At 37.0% G+C, this 22,879-nt stretch overlaps 1 protein-coding gene across 1 annotated transcript in view; it reads right to left on the bottom strand.

Moving 5' to 3' along the window:
* The window catches only part of SLC6A11 (solute carrier family 6 member 11), a 112,696-nt gene that overhangs the window by 53,019 nt on the left and 36,798 nt on the right, over positions 1-22,879 (bottom strand). The window contains exon 7 of the mRNA XM_064454236.1: positions 10,165-10,299. Coding sequence (XP_064310306.1) covers positions 10,165-10,299 — 135 coding nt within the window. The remainder of the gene's footprint in view (positions 1-10,164; positions 10,300-22,879) is intronic.

Below are 22,879 nucleotides of genomic sequence, written 5' to 3'. Positions count from 1 at the left end.
CCTAATCATGTGCCACATTTTCTGCCTTCTTCCATAAGATAGTAACTCAGTGAAGGCTAATGCCCCAACTATACTTTTTTCAGTGCTTTAACTGCCGCAGTCATTTTCCACCTATGTTCTGCTCACCTTCATGGACAGATAAACAAATTCCTTTAGACATCCAGGCTGGTAAAGTACCAGCTTTCACTATAATTTTTGTAAGCATCCCTCAGAGTCACCATGTTGTTTTATTATTTTACACAGAGGGATTTAGAGTACTTTAAAAGCATGAGTTGTTTTTAGAGTGACAGGAACTGTATACCCAGCTGGCAAATTTTAGTAAACAAGCCACTCAGCGTTCACTAAAATTCTGCTGTGAGCCTAGTCCTTTTTAAAGGGAGCTGGGCAATGAAAAACCTTTCATTTGTGCCACAGAGCTGGCAGGAACTTAAAGTAAAACAGAGTTCAGGATATAAAAAGCACTAGAATAAAAAAATGCCATTTAGGAATTGTATTCAGGACCTGCACTTCTTGACACCAAGGGGGCTACTGAAAATATTGACATTGATAAAATGTTTAATTTCACAGAAGAATGAAAATTCAGTTTAATTTACATTATTTGTAAATTTGTGTCAAGCAGTAAAAGATTTTGGTCAAAAACTGAAAAGTTATTTTGAGAAGCCGATTGTTATTTCTCTATCTTTAAATTAAGTATTTGATTTTTAATTCATAATCAAGATTTTGTTTCAAAATGAAATAACAACAGTAAAAAGAATAAAGAAAAACACCTCTTCAAAATAAAAGCACTTTTTAAAGCTCTGGGCTGCATCTGGAAATGTTTTATGTTTGTTCTGCTAAAATATCAATACACAAACACAGAACTTATGTACAAAATCACCAGGAACCAGATTCTGCTTCCCATTCTTTACAAATTCAGCCGTGCTTTCTTGATTCAGATGTCCACTGAAAAGTTCACATGGGTTGACAGTAAAATGAGAGATTGGTGAACTTGTATCCCAAACTGCATCAACATCTGATGATTTCCTGACAAGTTTGTAACTTTGTTACTCAATGCATTTTATCACCTCTCTCTTTGTGACAGTCAGATGCTTTCTTTCCTTATCCTTATTTACAGTCCTAAATTGAAGTTGTAACATTTGGCTGGCACTGGTGTGACAAAACACGTTATTGCCTCTGTTCTCTGGTGGCATAAAAAGATATCCTTCCAGCCAGGATTCTGGCACAAATGGTCACAGAATGCTCAGTTTATTTGAGCCTCAGTGTTTAAAGTAGCTGCCTATAAATGTCCATATGGGAAAATATGTTAACATATGGAAATCTAAGACTGTGAAGACAGGTAAGGAAGATAAGTTTAAAAATATTAAAGACCTTTGCAGAAATTCCTAAATTCCAGAAAATTTTGTAATATAACATTAACGCAGGAATAAATTTCTTTCTTAAAAGACTTATTTTAGAGCAAAGAATATAAGCTGTATCCCCAAGTCATGTAATGCACCACAGCAGTGATGTATTAAGAAAAGATGTTAATGAATGAAATTAAGTTAAGAAAAGTTGCTGAGTATCCCATCTTGTCACTTATCTTCATGGGCAATTTTGATGATGTAACTTTAGTGTGTATATATGTGTGTGTGTGTGTGTCCGTATAAACATTTTATAAAGCATAGGGAAGAAACAATTATGCAGTGTTAGGTAAAGTAGCTGATGATCAATCCAGCTTCAGCTGCCTAAACAAAAATGATATTAACACAATGGAGTTACTTTATCCATAAAGAAGGAATAGTCAACAATTTAGCATAGACATTCAGAGTATAAAGCATCAGAAATTCACAGCTGCCAATCTATACATCTCCTCATCTTTCCAATTTGCTCTTCTGGACCAGGATCCTTGCTGCGAGCTGCCTGGTAGCTGGTGACAGTTCATGATGGGAGAGGCAGCTTGTTTTCCCACATACATTAGGGCAGTATGCCAGCAACTGTCATCAGTCACCTCCCATCTTCCTCTCCCAGCTTCCTGCTCTTGCTTTCTATCACTTTTTTCTCCTTTTCCCACACTGCCCTTGCAAATATATCACGTATGTATGCACAAGTGTCATATAACCTATATGCTAGTAGATACAAAAAGCATGGTAGGAAGAGGGAAGAGCAGCAGTAAGACACATGTACTTGTAAGATGCCTGCATAGCCCACAACTCAATACAGTCCCTGACTTTCTTATACCACTCCAGAGGAAGGCACCTTTTCCCTTCCTTTCTGTCTCCTCCTCATTTTGTATTTCCATTAGTTCAGAGAACACCTTCAGGGGAGAACTTCAGTACCAATCTCTTCTAGGCTACTTCTGAGGAAAAAAATGTGTGTGAACCAAACTCCATTTACTGAAGAACCTTAGGTAGACACCTTTCCAAATTCACAGTCAACCCCTATAGCATGGCATCTCTCCAATGATAGTTTGTGGGGTGTACACAATATACTTTAGTCATTACTACTTTTCTGCAGATGTTTGCCCAGCCTTTTTTTTGTTGGCTTGTTTTGAAAATTCAACTGTTATTCCAGTTCTAGGATGGAAGTCAGAAATGTATGGGGTACTAGAAAGCATGTACAGGTCTTCAAAGGGTAATATTTAGGAGCACTCAATTTTTTCAAAGGTAAATAACATATTTTCTGCAAGCTGCATATCATTCCACTAGTGCAGTAATCTTCTCATTTTCTTTTTTCTCTCATTCCTCAGGATTAGCAAGAATCCTGTTAGCAATTCTTAAAATAACTATGTATTTCCAGTGCTTCTATTTATATGGCATCATGTAACCACTTGGTGATTGTCCCAGAAATAGTGTGGAATATTAATTTGCTTCATTTAGTATGTTCACTGTGCACAAGGTCCCTTATTATTATTCCCTCATTAATATCCATATCACTTAGTATTTTTTGTACCAAATTTTCATTTAATCTGAAATAAATGAATTTTTAACAACAGCTTTTCTCTTGCTAGAAGACTTAACTTGTAGAGCAGCTGACAGGCTGGAGTCATTTATAGTATTCGCAATTCTTTAAATGTTCCTGGAAATGTTAACTAATCTATGTGCAAAATGGCTCTTCAAGTTTATCTAGTACTTCTTTTCAGGTGCCATCATTGTGAACAGTGAAAAATATCTCCCTGTTATGCCAATAGACCAAGCTAACATGTGGATCCTGTCTCCCTCCAGTGGCATATCGCACTAGCCATAAAGTCTAATATTAAAGTGAAATTAGAGTTTCCCTGAAACTCAGATGATGTCTCTCCATTTGCAAGGTTGCTAAGGGGTTGCAGGGATAGCTGGAAGAGATTTCATGTGGCCTAGAAGCCTCAGTGAAATTACAAAATGACCCCATTCTTTCAACAAGTCTCTTCTAACTGCCAAAATCTGCTGTTGCCTGCTTAGCTTGCTGTTGCTTGTGTAGCAATAGCAAGAAACACAAGGAAAAACCCTGGGGAGAAGGAGGCAAACTATTTGTTCAGGGCTTGAAATATAACTCTCCAAAGCAATTACTGGACTTGTGAAACCACATTTGCTACATAAAAATTAATAGTCACAATATTATCATATTGAAAAAAAAGAATTGTATGAGGCATAAAAAGGTATGTCACATTCACTCCTACACACCAACAGTTTAGCAATGACATATTCAATTTAGAATGTGCCTTTTCCACAGCATACTTAAATATACCTAAAATCTTTGCACAATGTAATGACTTGTGCGGCGAACAATACTAAGCTGTTCCATGGATCACAGAGAGTAATTTTTTTTTTGTCATAGAAGACCCTGAATGTCTTCAGCCCATGCCTTTTGAAATGCATGTGCCAAATCACTGTGGTGTAGATTCACTGCAAGAGAGCAGGATGTAGGTTCCATCAAGCAGGGGAAATGAAATGTTCTCCCAGGCCTTCAGTCTTTCTTTGGGAAAAATGGGAATAGTATCCATCCCAGGAGTGATTTATGGCTTTGTTAAACACCTCTGCCCTTTTAGCAAGGTCACTGCGTTATAGCAATTTGTTGGTATTCCTTCTTTAAAAGGAATTGGTTGATTTATGTAAACCAAGATGCAAATGACATAGTACATAGTAAAATGAAATAGTTTCTCATTGTGGAGACTATAAGCTGTTGTACAGCAAAATGTTTCTAAACATCATACTAGTCCATATCCTGTGCTTATCTTAAAGTTTAAAATCTCAGTAATTTGTAAGGATGGTGCAAACAGCAGACTTCAAGAAGAACTAATTATTTTTTAAGTTTAAATTTTAAAAATTTGGGTAGGGGATTACTACTTAACAGCAACATGAAAGCCTCACAATCAGCAGCAATACTTTTTTCCTTTCATAGAACTGTTTGAAATTTAGTTTTCATATCAAATGAACAAAGACTGTTTACTCAAAGATACATGCATAAAGTGGGAGTTATAGTTATATAGTAGTAGTAGATTCAGCTAAGGATTTTCATACTTGTGATCCTTGTATGAATTTCTGGCATTTCACTTTTTCAAAAATTTACTGCAACTCAGATGAGTGTACATCACAACTGCCTGGGTCAGAAAGTGAATACCCAATGAAGCAAACAATACAGAGAATGGGAAGAAACTAGTAGGAAAAATAAGAGTAAATTCCACAGCTGTTAACAGAACTGCATGGGAGTGATGGGAACCGGACATCTTCCTCCTCTCATTACTAGTATTTTTTCCCAGTGAATTTTTTTTAATGTGTGCACAAACACTTATATTTTCCAAAAATGCAGTAACTTGCTGTATAGAGGCATTAAAAGGCTGGTAAGATGACAGTTGTTGACAGACAACTTGTCTCTGAACCTGTTCTCCAAGTACTATGCTTGAAAACTAACCTTACCACCCAGTATTGAACGGACGCTATGAAGTAAGTTTCTCATTACACTGCAAGTTTCTCACTTGTCACATTCCAAACAAATAAAAGCAACAAAAAATTCTTCCACAATTAGATATCATTTCATTGCCAACATATGAACATTCCTAGGTTTCAATTTTAAGGATCAATATGCTTAGATAGATACAGTACAGGTCTAAAATCCACTACTCAGGAATCCATAAAGTTCTCTTGATTTTCTGAGCATGAAACCACACAAAAATAAAATAATAATTTCTTCTCCTTTCCCCCCCCGAAAGAAAGCAGAGCTCTAACACTTCTGTTTAAATCCAACAATTTCCTCCACTTTCAAAGCTAGGAGAGAATTTTTATTTGAAAAGAGGTTTCACTCAGCCTCAAGGTGGCGGTATGATTGTGATAGTTGCTTGCTTCCAAGGCTGCATGTACTAAAATTGAATCAGTCTGGGTTATTTCATCTACTGCTAAGAAGAGAGTTCTTGGTAAAGAATCAGAGTGGCATTACTGCTGCAGCTCTCATCGCTAAAACAACTCTGCATCATTAAACACTGGGAATAAAAAGTTAAGTGGAGATAAATTCACATAATTTTCCAGTTTGGATTTTCAGAACAGGATTTAAGAAAATATGGAGTCTACACCTATACAGTATCTCAAAATGTCTCACACATGTATATTATAATAGGCCTGATTGGATATCGATTGTTTACAGCTTTGGTGAATAGTATGTTTTTTTAAAAGTATAATTCTACGTATATGCTCAAACATACTATGATGATGTTCAGGAAGGAGTGAATAACTAGTAAAATAAACTAATGCTAACCTGAAAATTAAGGAGTTTTTAATGAAAACTACAATTTTCAGGCAAAAAAAAAAAAAAAAGTCCATTTATTCTAAGTGATTTTCTACCAAAAAAAGTGTTTTCCCTGAAACAGATACCCCATGTACTAAAACATTCTTCTTCTCTGTAAACACATAGATCATGAAAACTTAGGGTAAGTGCCACACAGGAAAATGCAGGAAGAGAGACATTTTTGACATGGGGGCAATGTAAGGAAAAGAGTCTTCTTTGTACTATGAGACTTATCTAGTGTAAGGGTTTTTTCAGGTTAAGTTGATGCTTATCACTCTGCATTCATATTTTGGTACTTATTTTCAAGAAGGGCAAGAAGGATGATCCGGTAAGCTACAAGCCAGTCAACCAAATTTCAGTGCCAGGGAAATTTATGGAAAAAGTCCTTCTGGAAGACATTTTCTAACTGGGTGGGCTACCCAACTGCCCAATGCAAGAGTACCCACAGAAAACAGAATCTCTGCAGAGTCATCTGCACAGTCATGGTTACCTAATAGTTGAACTCTCCTAGCTGAGAAACCAGAGGTGAATTGTAGAAATGTTTCTGCCATCAGAAATTTTATTGCAACTTTAACACTTCCTCACTGCAAATAAAAGGTCAGAGAAATTTAAAATCAGTCCTAACTGTGATAGCTCAAATTTTCCTGTGCCTTGAGTGTAATTTGCTGTCATTCATTTATCATGCTTAATATTCACGAAAGTATATCAGAGATAAAGTACAACCTAAAGTATTCTTTCCACACAGAAATATATTCTCATGTACAATTCAATCACAAAATCCAGATTAATTAAACTTGTTCAAGATTTTGGTAAGCACCAAATGTTCAGAGGAGAGTGCAATTCTGACTATGTTGACATGTTCACTCCTACAGATGCTATAATGAATATCTTCATTAAAACAATACATATCTTCTAATTAAAAACCCAGTAACTCAACCAGTTATTAGCATATAAGCACACAATACAAGGCTTTATTTTTATTTTCCTTCTCATCTTAAGAATCCACTGCTACAGCAGGTTTAAATCTACATGCACGTTTTCTGTATCATTGAGCATAATATTGCCCCTTGATCCATCAAACTGGTATGTCTGCTAGTCCCTAACTAATTTAACCTCTTCCATTCACAAATGTTTGGAAAATCCCATCATGAAGAACCAAATGTTTTCCCCAGAAAGGAGCAGCAAGTACCACACACAAGCACAATTGCATATGAAGTGATTTAAATCTGTTGAGGGACAACCAGAACCATATTTTGAGTCATACTTGCACACAAAAACCATAACAATTCTATTAACTTTGTAAAACACTACTTTTATGTCAGTTATAACTCAGGAAAGACCCCATATTTAAGCTATAAACAGCACCTGTATCTTCCAGATTGGGATAGAGGGACATATTTCAAGCCAATAAGAGCATGAAGGCCATACAGACCTGCCTGTTGATGAAACAAAGCATTTCTGAAGCTTTAGTACTCCACTATTATAATGAAAAGTGATTGGTATGAGCTCTACTGATACACAGGACAAAAGATGGCATTTTGAGACCAAGAGGATTCAGTCTGCTGAAAAGATAGAATATAAAAATTAAACTGAGCACAGCACTTGAAAGCTAAGAGGAACTGAAAAGACAGCTGAATAGCTGCTCAGAAAGCTATAACAAACCATGGAATGCAAATTACACAAAGACAAAAGATTCAAGAACTTCAAACTGAAGTGAGCCTTGAAGAGAAACTTAATTTATTTAATCCACAGTAAACATAGTTGGCACTGTGGTTCAAATACCCGACTCCCCATACAGACACAGTAGTCTCCCTGGAACATTATTTAAACAGACCTCCAACTGAAGAAGAAAACTTCTGCTAATACACATGCATTATCCTTTGATATTGTGGAGTAAATCCAAATAAACAAGAGTAAAGATGAAAACTGGAGGCACAAAAGTCAAGATTACTTCAGTTGTCCTATATTTGCTTCTTAGCAAATGTCTTTAGAGCAAATTGAGAAAAGGCCTATGGAAAGGGGGTTTTTTTGATGCAAAAATCCATGGTTTTGAACATTATTAACATCTACATTTCCATAAAATGGAAAATGTCTACATACGTATCTTGTTACCATTGAAAGTTCCAATAAAGCTGAAGCAATTCCATTTTACTTTTTTTTTTAAACAAAAAGGGTCATGCCAAATTCTATTTTTAAGATTGAGACGCCAAACTTCCTTTATTTCTTGAAAATTGACCCGATATCCCACCTATAATTCAGAAATCTTTCTTCAAAAATTACATTGATTAATCTCAACAAAATATTTCTATTTCAATGAAACAGCATTTTTTTTCTACACAAAAATAATTCTCTCAAACCATTTCCTTACATATACTGCAGTTAAATTACCTGTATTAGTGTTCCATAATCTCTATTAAGGTCCATTCTACTTCAGCTTCTTTCCTACAAAAAGGTGCTTAAAATACTAAGGCTGAAGTACAGCAATGTGTCAGTTAAAGTATCATTGAAACACAGAAGAAAGTTGGCTTGTTGAAGAAATCCATTAAGCCTTCCCAAAAGACATTGTAGCCCAAAAGCTGGGCTACAGGTGTGGGACAAACAGATACATGCACACCTGTCTTAAGTGCTTTCTACTTCACAGACTGCTTAGACTAATATTATGTGCTTTGGAAATTGTTATGGCAACAATGTATTTCTTTACAAATGGAAACAGTACAGTAAATAGGCATATAAAGACCCCTTGTAACCTGACAATAGTGTTGCTTAAGCTTACATTCCCTCCCTCAATTACAAACAGAAGCAAGGGTGTCAGTGGCATGTGCAAAATACACACACGCGGCAAAATCCTGTTAACAGGCCTCACAGAACCACTGGACAAGTGAAGGAATCAACATTTAAGCAGGAGGACTACCTCCTTTTCATACGAGGTTGATAGACTTCACAGGCAGAGGAATCATCATGGCATAGTACAAGAGTACTCAGTGAACACTTTTTGTTAAGGCAGTGGCTAACTCATCAGAACCACACAGCAGGATGAAACAGTAGTTAAAACTGGACAAAATAAACAGATGCTGTCCATGTTCTCAGATAAGCATACGACAGTCAAATTTCTTGTCTCTGCTAAAACGAGTTAAGACACATGAGGTTCACTGGGCATTGGACTGGCTTGCTATATTGACCACAGTGTGTGAGTCTATTATATATGGCAAACAAATAACTGGGAACGTGTCAGAGAATCCTGTTTTTCTCTGTTACTGTGCTAATTTCTCAGGTGAACTGAGGCCACCTCTAAGTACACTAGCTGTCGGAAAGCCATAGCACATCACTGACATTCTAGCACCACTTCCACAGCTCTTTCACTTCCCATCTATGCTGACATAGAATGAAAGAAACATTGCTGAGTCCAGAAGTGGCAACATGATTAAATTTTAACCTAAAATTTTCAATATTTTAAATTAATCTTTTTCTTTCTAGCTGTTTTTTCTGTTGCAATATTACTTGTTTAAAGTGAACTTTACATGAGTCAGTCATTTCAGACACTTCAAGGACGTAACCTGAAGGGTCCCCTCTATTGTCTCCTGGAAAAAAAATACACATTTTCAGTAAGTAGAGGTTAAAAATATAATGCTGACACATTTTCACTGAGTAGATTAAAAAAAATAATTTTGACATATATTCCCAAACTTACTATCTCCATCTCAGAATCCATTTCATATTGTAATAGCCTTAGGAGTAACACTGTATACTGTATTTTACATTGCCAGACCAGACAAGTAAAACACTGTCTGTAACCTGCCAGGTTTTTTATGTCTAATGTAATCTCCCCTCTCTGATATCAGACAAATGATATAACTGTTTTAGTGTACTCATCTGTCACTGAAAAACAAAAACAAAAAACAGCAACAACAACAAAAAACCAACCAACAAACAAACAAACTAAAAAAGCCCCAAACAACAACTTAATCCAGTATTTCCATGTTTAATGCTACTCTGGAAACAATGAAAAAGACACAGTTCCTGTTTGAGTACTTCATTCCTTCTTGATTGCATATAGAGTATTCTGCTTGAAAGACAATAATCATCTGAATGATTAATTTCTCTACTAATCTTGGCTGAGATTTAGATTTGGAATAAGAAAGAACTGTAAAATGGATAAATCTTAGTTAAAGTTGTTCCCTCTGTGGCAATAGCAGCAACTGTAACTGAACACTTCTGAAAATTCCACTTTATCAACCAAGGTACTTTGCTACTAAAAGAAGAACATATTCCAACACATGTAAGCAGTGATAGGCTTTAATGCCCTATCGACAGTTCCAAATCTCTAGCAAGGAACAACCATCCAGTAATCACCTTTATGCAAATTTTAAAATTAAGACTCTTGCAGTTTTTCCGAGTCAGAGAGGAAAATAAATACATGGACCATGGTCCTACCTGTGGGTCAGACAGTCGAGAAAGGTCAGGGTACAAGTAGAATTTTATCCCCTCAGAAGCACCTGGTAACGTTACTCCACGAATCAGAAGAATCATCAACATGATATAGGGGAACGTGGCAGTTACGTATACAACCTAGCAAGAAGAAACAAACATTAGAAAAATATTTTCTTCCAACTGCAAAAAACCCACCTCATTTCCACAGCGATTTTGCTATTAGATAAAAACCCAAATCCTTTCTGGGGGAAATGTGCTTTTGATGCCCTTGTTTGTACAGTGAATTTTTTCCTCCAAACATATTTCCTTCTAAACTGTTTATGTCTTGTAGGAAAGGTCAATAGTTTTTTATAAAGAGAACTTCCCAGTCTAAGTATGTTGTTTACTCTTTCTTTGTGACAGGTGACCAGTCACTATACTATAGTGTACCTGTACACTATACCACACACCATTTCAAACACAGATACAGGGGAATTGACTCATAATAGCAATTAATTGCATTATATGTATTCTATAACAACATATGCAATGAATTCCTAGTCACCTAGTAATTACTAAACTGTCATCTCATAAGGCTACTTTGCCTGCATGTCTGTGTTTGAGGAATAAACATTTCATCAAGCCTAGAGGTTAAATCTCCTTGCAGTTTGATATAGTACACTTATCATGCAAAGCACCTTCAGGCAAGACTTCTGAAGTGCTCAAGCCCAGCAATTTCTGTTTTCAGATATATGGCCACATTTCTTTTTCAGAAGTCAGCCTGTGCATGGGGAGTAACTGAGCTTTTCTGGAAACCTGCAAGAATTCATGGTTTCATAAGAAAAAAAAAAGAGCAGAATTGATCCCAGTTTACAGTCACAAACCTGAGAGCAGTATATAGCTATTCAAACTTGGAGATGGATTAAATGATAAATTCCACGTCACTATAAATATTTCATTTAAATAATAACATACCTTAAACTTAATTCTCCATAATTCTCTATAGTCTTTCCTGCCTTTGCAAAGTAGGTATAAAATATCCTAATATGTGCTGATACTTTTATGTATCTGCTTTGCAAAAGTCAAAATTACTTAACAAGCTGCAAGAATGGGGAAAATCATTTGGTGAAAAATAAAACCTGTATAGCCCTCAAAAATATACATTTTAAATACAAAAGTTCATATACCTGTCTCATGGCTATGTAAATGAAAGATACATCAGAGAATGCACCCATGAAAGGATTCTCACATTTTCATGACTAATTAACTGAATTTTGATTTTCACACCATACTGATTATTTAACCCCAAACATGAAATCATCTCATGTGTGCCTCAGCTGGTACACTTAGAAACAAAGGAACTTAAAATCACATGGCAGACCTTTGAATATATCCAGCTGCTCAAGACATAGACACTTCACTCTCCCTGATCTTAATGGGAGGTAAGCACCTATGTAATTTTCAGGTGTCTTATCCCTTTTGAAAATACAAGCCCTGATTTTCTCAGGACATGGAGACAACATTATATTCCTATAGGTATCAGAAGCCTGAACTGATGAATTCATAGGTCAATAAAATGCAAAATGGAAAGCTTTATCCCAGTGCTTACCTTTACTAATGTTGACTATTAGTGGAAATGCAAACTGATGACTGGTTGAGTTCAAATAGACCTTGTCTTAAAGAAACTGCTCTCGACATTCAGGTTGCAAATAAAAATGGATCATCAGTTAATGAGAAGTAAAAAAGAAACACAGGGAATGGACATGGTCCTGCTCCAAGTCTTATATTGGGTGGAAAGGACAGAGTAGCCAGCAACTGTTTTCCATGTTTCTGTATTTAAATCTTTGCCAGCTATGTTTCTCTACTTCTTTTAAATCAATAGCTGCTTTTAATAGAGGATAGTCAGCAGACATATACATTTGATGACATGGAAGGTACTGCACCTGAATATCTCTTATAACAAAGATTAACACTTTATTGTATCATGCTCTGTTAACTATACCGGTTTGCAGCCTGCTGTCTTATTTATCTTGCCACTGCTTTGAAACATTTTTCATCAGTAAACAGATTGCAATTTTATAGAGGCAGATTCCTTCAGGTAGATTTCCTCACTCAGCTCAAACAAGGAAGAGCTGAAACCACTCATCTCTATGTCCAAGAGAGGTCAGGTAAAGATACCCTTGTACAGTGGTCTGTAATCCCACAGCAGCCATCCAGGCTTGTAGAGCTATACTTCACAGTTTTCTGTTTGCTTTTCCAAATGCCTTCCAGAGCCCATCCGCGTGTATTAACATTATTGCAAGTACTAGAACCACAACCTCTAGCATACATTTTTATCATGAGGATAGTTGTGCATCAGCTTTAGAAGAACAAGAACTCTCTTTCCTTTCTGGTTGCCATGCAGAAAGAGGATATAAATAGAGCACAATTGGCTCAATATTTCTAGCAATAAATAATGCAGATATTCAGAATGACAATTTAAAAGATACCAAGGAAGCATGTGTGGGAAAGATACATCCTTCCTGAGCCAATTGACATTGTTGACAACGTTTCAGTGTCAGTGCTCAGACAGCTAATGAGGCTGCTAAAACTGCAAGCTTCTCTGGTACAGCAACAGGGATGTGTATTTTGCTCAGAGTGGAGAGAGAAGACCACCACTTGGAGGTGGTGTTCAAGTCTCCCACTTAATTGCATTGCATCCAGTGCATCAGTTGTTCATTTTATCATGCTTCTGGAGAGCTCATGAGGGTGAGGATGGATGAGGCATTTTAGAAATCAAATGCCATTATTAGTATCATCACATCTGTAGGCATTAGAAGTTTCCTGAATTGTTTTCTTTTCTTTCAACACATCAAACCTCTCTGAATATAAATGTGAACACAACTGTTTCTAATTACACTGCATCCCGGTTTAATTGACTTTAATTGCTTGGTATGTTAATTTGCATTCCAATGCTCAAAATGCTTTTTTTAAACCCTTGTCAGAGCAATGCCAGTGTTTAAGCAGTTGGAAACAAAGTAAAAAATTCTGGCATGCTAGTTTTTGCACCAAGTTCTTGTATTACAATATAATTGAAAGACAAATTTACAAAGATATTTAGACATACACGTATGTGGAAAGGCGGCTACTAGGGCATCTAACAGCTCATAAGCACTTAGATGCTTAACTGAACATACCTTAGGACCAAAGATCCCAAGAAGAGGTATTTCATTGACTGCCATGAACTTTAAGTATCAAAGTATTGGAAGTTAAGTACCAAGTATGGAACTTTAAATAACAAAACCTTCAGAGACTTAGATGTCTATATCACTGAAGATATCTAGGTATCTATGCAATGATTTCAAGAGTAAGGCACCATAAAGATCCTGAGAACTGAACTAGCTGCCAGTTCGCAGCTTTTCATAACTATGTATCTTTAAAGCACAAACATGGTGCATAGGTTCAAATTTGGTTACTGGGACTGTTGAACTTCTTGTCTTAAATGAAGAGGTGCTTTTCTGAACATTCTGGCCAGATCATGCCGGAGAAGCGAAGGTGACTTGGCTTGTGAGAAAATGTAGAAGAAATACATGATAAATCTATTGAGAATAAGGAAGAAGCCCTGCATGCAATGAATTGAGCCACACACCCACAGAAATGTAAAAGCCTAAAAGTAGATTTCTCTGGCTACGGCTACTACAGAACACACCAGCCTCATTTTCACACACTACCTCATAGCAGCTTCTTAGCAGGGCGAGTCGTGAATAGGAAATAGTGAACTTCAATCCTTTGCTTGGCTCTTACTGAAAGCATAACTGAACTAGGATTCAATGAACAAAATATAACTTTCTGAGGCTAGGAAGCTGAGGGAATTTTTCTGCAAGCTGTGGTGTTTGAGCTTGTTTGCACTATAATGAACCAATTACAGTCTAAAAATGGAATAAAAGTGCTTAATTTCACTTGACACTTCAGAAAATTACTGGCTTGCTAATTTCCTTTCCCCTAAAGTCCTCTAGTGGTCCATTAAGCTATAAACACACACAGTATCAGTGCAAGAATTGCCAGCCATTTGCCCAAACTCAGTATCAGAAGAATTATATGGAAAATAAGACCTGACCCCATTCCCTGCTCATCCTTATCTTTCACTTACTGTTTTCAGCCTATTGGGTAGTCATTTATTTAGTGGATACTGTGACCACAGAAAACTAGATCGAGACCACTAACTTCCTTTAAGAGGAGACCACTGAGCGGTCTTCAGATCTCAGTAATGTATCAGGTTTGTCTACAAAGGACAAATAAAAGAAAATTATGCCCACAGTGCAGTACATTCCTGTGCAGAGAAACAGCTTGGGAACCAAAATTTCACTGCCTGAGTGATGTGATGGGAAAAAGAGTAATTTTTATCCTGCTTTACAGTGTTGATGCAGAACGCCATATTACTACAAGTATAGAAATATAATTTTCTAACCTCTGTCTGGCGGCTCTGGTGTCTTTGTAGAGATATCCAGGTATTACCAATTTGGGCTTGACTTTATGAACTTTTCAACACCCCCCAATTTCTATTTCAACAACATATTCTGAGTTCAAAAATCTGCTTTCATGTAGTCAAACATTCCAAAAAGAGGGAAAGAAAAACACAGTGGAAGTTTTGACTCAGTGCTGAGGAGCCTAGTGCTCTAATAGCCTCTACCAGGCCAATACAGCTAAAATTGAAAAGCAATGAAAAAGTACCAAAGGCAGACAATATCAACGCACTGCAGCAGCTCACATTCGCAGCTGAAGTGAAGGAACAAATCACTTAGATGAAGAGCTATTTCTCCCTATAAATATTCTTTAAGCAGCATCAAGTTTTCTAAATATCTGTTACTTGAAATTATTTCCCAGCTAATTACCACAGCTGGTTTTGTTTCCAGATTGCCCAGGACCACTGAAATCAAGATCTTATTTCTGCTGAAATTGCTCTTCAAGCTTGTTGGTTATTTTGATGGGTTTTACAGGCCTCATATTTAATAGAAAAAAATGTACTACCTAGATCAAATGCAAAGTTAGATTTCCATGTATTTGGGTAAAAAAAAATCCCTAATTTTACAGATACTGCTGCCCCAAAACATTAATTTGCTAGACTACCAAGAGAAACCAAACAGAAATGGTTATAAATACAGCCTGAAAGATTTCCTGGGAAATATCTTGGGACATAGCTGTATCTACTCTGCAGAACTTGTGAAATTCATACCATACCCCCAGCAACACCCCAGTTCCTTGGTTATCTATACTTCCCAACTCAGTGTTTGAATAAAATGAGAGGGGGGAAAACTACTCCCACCTCCTTTAGAAAGAAACCTTGCTATGTGAGTAGAAGGAAGTTCCAGTGATTCTGCAGAGACTCCGCAATCCACACAACTGCACAACACAGACAAAGTGCTCCTGGAACAGAACTTCCCCTCCATGCAGCCACAATCAGTAAAGCCCAGTAATGGGGACTGGAACACACAAAAGTGTCTATATAACATGTAGAAGCAGTTAATTTTATTACATTATTTAAATCGATTATGTGAAAAATATCATTTAAGCACTTAATAGTGGTAAATGCAGATAACCAGATTCTTTCTTCAACTGACCATATGCATACACAGCTTAATAATGACCTAATAACTTACAAAGAATATGCCAACAGCTTCTAAAAAAGTGGGGCTTATCATAAAACATGGGCTGGATTCCTGAAAGAATGTCTTTAAATCACAGTTCCATGTATTTCAAGAATCCGTTCCAGTCTGAATAGGCCTTGGTTGAATACATAGTAAAATTTTATTCAGTGGATCAAGAGAAGAGACCCATTTTATCTAGATTAAGGCTCATAGTAAACTATTTGCATTGTTACCCTAAGTTTACGCAGCCTACAAATGAATGCATAGGTCTATAGTAGTTTTTGGAGACCCTGCTCTGAAGTGTACAGAAATATTTACTAGAGAATCCACACAATGCTAACCTTGCTGGCCTGAACAGGGACACAGCCTTAACTAAGTAACTGTGAGTCCGTTAGTCATACTGTTTCATCAGTGCTACTACATTTTTTGCTGTCATTTAGTGCCAAAGGTAGAGAGTAGGAAGACTTACTTCCGAGATAAATACCTAAAGTAAATACAACTTGGAAGTCTCAAGAACTCAGTGCAATGACTTAAATCCTCCCAGTGCTACTGTTCCTTAGTCTCCAAAATTGTATTTTCCAAACTCATCCTACAGTTACCAATCACCTGAGTGTCCTCAGAGGAGTTATGTTGATAAAAAAAGGATGCAACAATTCTAAACACTAATATGTCTAAGACTGTGCTATCCATTTGTTAGAAAGTGTGCTTGTCACATTGTTAATATATTGTTAATACAGTGCCAATGCAAAATTCCAACAGCTGTAAAAACAGTATGCCCAAAATAATTCTGTGAAGCAAGATGAGGTCTGTAGCATAATTTTCAAATGCAGAAAGTTGCAGAAAACCTTTAGAAAATAAGCACTACAATTTGGCAAGCCAATAAGGCTCTACCAGTGTAAATACAAAAGAAGCAATCTGATTATAAAATCAGGGTATTATTGGCCCTAGTACCTATAGGGTGTGGTGTGGTGGTTTTGTTTTATTTGGGGGTGTGTGTGTTTTGTTTTGGGTGGGTTTTTTTACCCTGAAGAGGCTATTGATCTAAATTCAATATTTTATCTCCATAATAAATGGGCCAGCCTCAAACCAGAATGGCAAATGAAATAATGGTACCCTATAACTGTGGATATCTAAAAGAATAATGTCAATTTATTGTTTTGCTTAACATTCGAAGTGCACAAAGAAGAAGACCTGTCCTGTGGTTGTGCACAGGGAGAGGAGAACTGGTAGGGCGGAAGCAAACTTCAGCATCTTGGCCAAGTTCATTACTGTAAGCAAAAGTGTTTATGTAGCGCTCCCATCAAGTAGGGAATTTGCAGAGCCACAAATATCTCAAGATCAAAGACTGCTATTTAATTAAGTAAAAGTCAACTTGAAAAATCAATCAGGAAGATTTTAAAGTATAAATTAGGACTAATTAATCAACAGAGGGTTGGGTTTTTTCTTTTTTTAATTTGGAAAGGTCTTTAAAAAGTTCAAACTTTTACAAATCAGAGCTGTTCCTTTCCAGAACCCTCCAGGATTTTCAGACTGCTGAATGCCATCTAGTTTGCCTTTATACACAACAAGCCAGATACGGACATTAGTTATATATATGCACAGAAACCTGAATTTTGCTTAAAAAACACTTAATATGGGATGACTATTCCTGATATAGGACTATCCCATTTCTATGAAAATAATCCTGACAGCAGGTCAGAATTAGCCCATACTAGCACCTGAACTTCCAGTTCTGTTACTTAGTTTACACAGGCAGAGTTGGGGGACTGATAAGGCATTAATGAATTTTATATCTTAGCTACTCTAGACATGCTTTCCAGCTCTCATCACTGAAGGCACCAATCGGTAGGGTCTCTCATATTCTAAAAATGTTTAACCTGTAAAACAGATGAAGATGCATAGGTCAAGAACAGGACAGGACATGACTTCCATGTCACACAAAAATTTCTAAGATCTTCAATCTGCACTGGAATGAACTCAAAATTTTTGGCTAACTCGTTCCTCTGATCCAGAGGACAGTAAAGGTTTGTTTGCCCTCTGATTGCTTCCTGGAGAACACGAAACTGGGTTTTCCTCATGTAATTACTAGCTGCTCTGAAGAATGACTACTCATTCCACTGAGGAGTATAAGCCCCTATCAGCATGGTGACAGCTGAGATATATTCACCATCACACATTTGCAATACTACTTGTGTATTAAGCATAATAATTATAACAGAAATATAATAAATAGCTTTACCACCTAAACTAACAGGTATCCTTACCATTCAGACCCTAATTCTCCACCTTTCCATTCCCAATGGCTACTACCTCCATCATAATGTGGTTAGTCACATCTTTATTTTACTTAAAGGCTTATTGCACTGTAACTTCCCTACTAAACAGCCTCTAAATCTAACCCCTAAATCACCTCAGGGCTGACTTGTAGGACACCGATCTGACAGTGTGCTGTAATTTAATTGTGTTTTTGAGCCGAGTTTCAGTCTGAGAAGAAGAGGTGATGTGATATATAGGAAAAATGAGAGGAATCACACAATAAGGACATTAGGCTGGAAGACAGTGTGACTTAAGAGTATGCTACTGCCACAGATTTATTTTTCTATCTTAGGCAAATGCTTTGATCTCTCTGCTCCGCCTTCATCCCTTCAGTTGAACAGAGATCTCTGACTGTCTTACAAGGATGTAAAGGCAAGCTCTTCGGGTAATAGAGGCATCTCACTATGTTCATCCAAGAGTTGGTACACTGAGATTCTAACCTCAGTAAGGCACTCCAGGAACAAGTGACATACAAACTAAACCACAAAAATACTAACTGACCTGAACTATGGTTAGTTATCTCAGGTAGCAATGAACACATATTATACCCACAGGAAAAAAAAATCAAAGAAGCTTTTATTACAGTTAATTCTTTGTGTCAGACTGTTATTTCAGTGCCTTATGCTTTCTACATATGATACAATCAAGCTCATACAAGATGTTTTGAGGTTTTTTTCTTTTCTTTTTTAACCACACAACTTTTTCAATTGCCCATGAGCAGAAGTGAATAGCAGGTGCATGGCAGCCAACTCACTTCTCAGGGTTGTGTTTTAGTTAACAACACAGCACAAGCAGCTGCTTGGAGCTGCCTTTGTTGCTCATGTAGCAATTTAATTCATTAAGTTTTCCCATTCTTAAGACTGAGTTTGGATTCAATCCATTTTAGTTGACACTGAGATGTCAATACAGAATTCAAGTTTGTAAATCTCACAAGAACAACTTCGTAAACAAAACTTCTACTACGAAGACATCTTTACATTGTAGATAAACCCAAAAATCTGGACTATACTGACAGCAGAAACTGAATAGGTCTCCTTCCCACTGGCAGGAATTTGATATAATACTGATCTTTGCATACAGTGCCATGGGGATGGATACCTATAAACCGCTTTGTAAACTGTGATGGATGAGCCAGTCTTGAAGCTATATAGATTAGCACTAGCTGAGGACAAACTACCTGTGTGAGAACAGCGGATTATATCTATTGTGCTTCAGCTGAAGAAATATGAAATTGAAGCATTGCTAAGAGAGTCAGTACTATAAATTGATACCAGCTCTTCTGTTTCTGTATTCAAGTTGAGGGACCAAGGAGATACCTTGTATACTCTTGCTGAAGAAAAGGTGCAAGTAATATTCCAAATAGGTAAACTAAAATCCAACAAAAGCAATATCTATAGCAACTTCTCTACACATATAAAGAGACTAGGACATCGGTAACTACACAAATATTTTTGTAAAACATAGTTTCATAAAACCTCAACAGTTATAAATCACAGATACAAGTGTGTCATGCACCTGAAGGAATAATGGTTTAGCTCTACCCTAACACATGTGCAGCAAAAATTATCACAGTAAGCAGAACAACTTATATTTTGTGTCCGGTCTGATGTCCTTCTGTTTGGCATTGTTCACTGATTTTTTTTTTTTTTTTTTTTTGGGGGGGGGCACACGATAAGACAATGGGACAATGGTAAGGAAGGACAGGTTCTGTGAAAGAAGAAATTAAATATGAACAGGTCTTATAGGAATAAATGACTGAAACTATTGCATTTCTAAAGTATTTTTTAAATTGGGTTAGTGTATTTATTTTTGATAATGGGCTAAAAGTGTCTGCTAACCCCAATGGAAAAAATAAACCTCTGTGTGTTACCCTTAGCCAATCAATGCATTTCTCCTATAGAGATACCTCAATGTTAATCTGTGCCTTCAGGCTTCGCCTTTAATTTTTCAGCAAATTTCACTGCATTACCACTGCAAATATCAGAGGTGGCCTTCCTCCCTCTGCCCCCACCACTACCCCTTTTCATACATTAGGTTTACAGATCAGGTGATTTCTCTGCCCAAAAATGCTCACACCTGCGTGTGCCCTGAGCTGTCCTTCAGTGCACTGAAACACACTTTTGACTTCTTTGGGCCATGGACCAGGGCTTAGATCCAGTCTAAGTAAGTACTCATATAAAACTGGAGTTCTGCTGCTAGGGTGCAGCCAGGAATGAATGAAATAATGAAGATATGGTTCTGAATTGAGTTTACTATTTGATACTTTCCCCAGCTGCCAAACAGAAATTTGGGAAAAGCACTGACAGAGGCACAAAAATTATTTTTTTTTCCACAAATCCAAGGTGTCCTTAAATGCTCAGTTCACAAAAGAGTAAAAAAAATGTCACAGTAGCTGTTTTAAAACCTCACACAGAGGCGGCGGATAGGAGGAACTCTGCATGCATCTCATGAATGTTCTACTTTCCCCTTTGAATACAGAGATCAGTCTCGGACAGTATTAAAGCCTCGCCATGAAGGGCTATTCTTTGCTATTACTTCAGACTAAAACAAAAGACACTTCAGGAGATGCAATCATTGCTGCCTAGTTCCTTTTCCTGGGCTCCTACAATGGGCCCCACTTTTTTTTGTTTTTCGTTTTTTGTTTGGTTTTCTTTTTTTTCTTCCACACATCTTTCTCTTATTTTTTTATTCTGTCCTTTTACTCTTTCTTTCTGCCTCATTGAATCCATTAAGGCCTTTATATAGCCTGCTATTGAGAAATAAATTTTCTTTGGGACTAGTGACTGAGTCTTAACTGCTGGCAAGCAAGGCTTAACTCCTGATGGAAAGGCAGAGAAAATGATGGGTAAAAGGTATGAAAAGTCCATCTCTGAATTTGGGGTCTTCGAGCACACTGGATACTATGCAGTGTCTTGCTCGTATCCAGCTCAAGGAAAAGGAACATCCTAATCCTAGCAGGTTTTCCACCTCTTCCATGCATTAGTTTTGATATTCTGTTATTTTTGTGCCCTTATTTTCAACCAGATCAATATACTCTTTTCAGTTTTTTCCCCTTGGTTTAGGTCCATATGACAGTCCTTTTTGCACAATTGTAAATTAGAAAGCACTCTGACATCACCAGAGATGTGCTGCTATGAGATGTAAAATTGGGTCCTCTCTCAATTAATACAAAATTATCCACAGTCAGAAATATAAGCACTATTCAGGTCTCCCAATAGTGCGATAAACTATTTCAAAGACACTAAAGCTAGATCCAAACCAAGTGTACTGCATTTTACCCCAGAACCAGAACAGACCTGTATGCAAGCTTAGAAACCTATCACACTCTGGGGTAATAAGCTGGATTTATAAAACTACACAATGCAAGAAAAGCAAGGGAACTCCAGAGGGGCCAAGCAGAGATCTGCCTGAGGACAGAGAAAGAAAATCAACCCATGGCCCTATCTAGCATAAGAAAAGAGGTCTGCATAGAAAAAGGCCAGCTTAAGCAGGTGTAGGCAGCCTGGCATAGAAGCTGCCGGCCCTCCCTGCCTTTCTTGTGGTGGGAAGCTCTGGGGGGTCAGCCTTTTGCCATGGAGATACATTCTAACAGTGGTGGCCTTAGCAGATGATTTGCAAAAATCTAAGGCTTGGAATGAAGGGGGAAAGCCTTCAAATCTTGAAGTTCTGAGCAGCTGCTACCTAAAATTGAAAACATCTTGCCTACCTGAGAACCTTATAAATAATTCACAGAATATAAAGGAATATGAGCTGGGAGGAATGTAGACAAAAGGGTGAAAATAATTTACTGTTACTGTGTCCTCTGTTGTCTCCAGCCTGGATAACAAAGTTATTGGGGCAGGGAGGAGAAGAACAGCAATGAAGAACAGCGCTGCAAATGCAGGCAGAGGAGGGAGCTTGAGTATAAAAAGAGAGGTACGGGGGGAATATGTAGAGTTCGATAGTGACAGATGAAACTACACTCAGCCAGCCAAAGCCTGACAGCTTACATTTTGCATTGTAAATTGTTCAAACAAATTCTGGGGTTTTCCTCAAAAAAAAAAAAAAAAGAAAAAAAAAGTAACCAATAGTTAAGTACAGTTGCAGCTTTTTTTTTTTTTGCTTTTTCTAGTAATGCACAGCAAGGAGTTTGATTTGTTGGAAAAAAGTCTCAAGAGCTCAGATGTCTATTCCGTAGTGACCTATTCAGGCCTATCGGAACTGCAACCTGGCACAGAAGGTCTTCAGAAGTACTAAAGAGTGAAAAAAACAGGGCTCTACACCTTTAAACCTTGCTAAAATGTGGATGTTAATTAAGGATATTTTAGTACATTTCATTGGCCATCTTATTTATTCATTATAAGTGATCTTATAGTTTTCAGTGATTGTTCCCTGCTGATCGCATTCACAGATTAATAATAATATCAAGACTCCTTACCAAGCCATTTTTCTATTATTGTTATTAGGTCTATGTCAATATGCCCCAGTCGAACAGGTTGTACCTTACTGCTTTCTTTTATCTCTGGTCTTTCAATATCCAGGATTAATACAGACTTCCATAAAATTTCTTAACAATTTACACTTAAATGGCCTTTCTCTGTTCAGCTCTGCAAATCAAACTGATCAGTGGAACTAATTAAGAAGTAAGGAACAGTACAGCACTGAGAAGAACAACAGCCATGTAGCTACAAAATTAATTTCACAAAGTCCAGCTTAAGACCCTCATACTGATCACAGCTACTAAATGCACTTATCGGCCTTTACAATACTCTTGTCTAAGTTTACATGTAAAGCTTAAATGAAACACTCAGATCAGGAAA

Source organism: Phalacrocorax carbo, chromosome 6 (assembly GCF_963921805.1).
Source record: "Phalacrocorax carbo chromosome 6, bPhaCar2.1, whole genome shotgun sequence".
Taxonomy (NCBI): domain Eukaryota; kingdom Metazoa; phylum Chordata; class Aves; order Suliformes; family Phalacrocoracidae; genus Phalacrocorax; species Phalacrocorax carbo.
The sequence above is the reverse complement of the archived record's forward strand: the minus strand, read 5'-3'. Positions and strand labels throughout refer to the sequence as shown.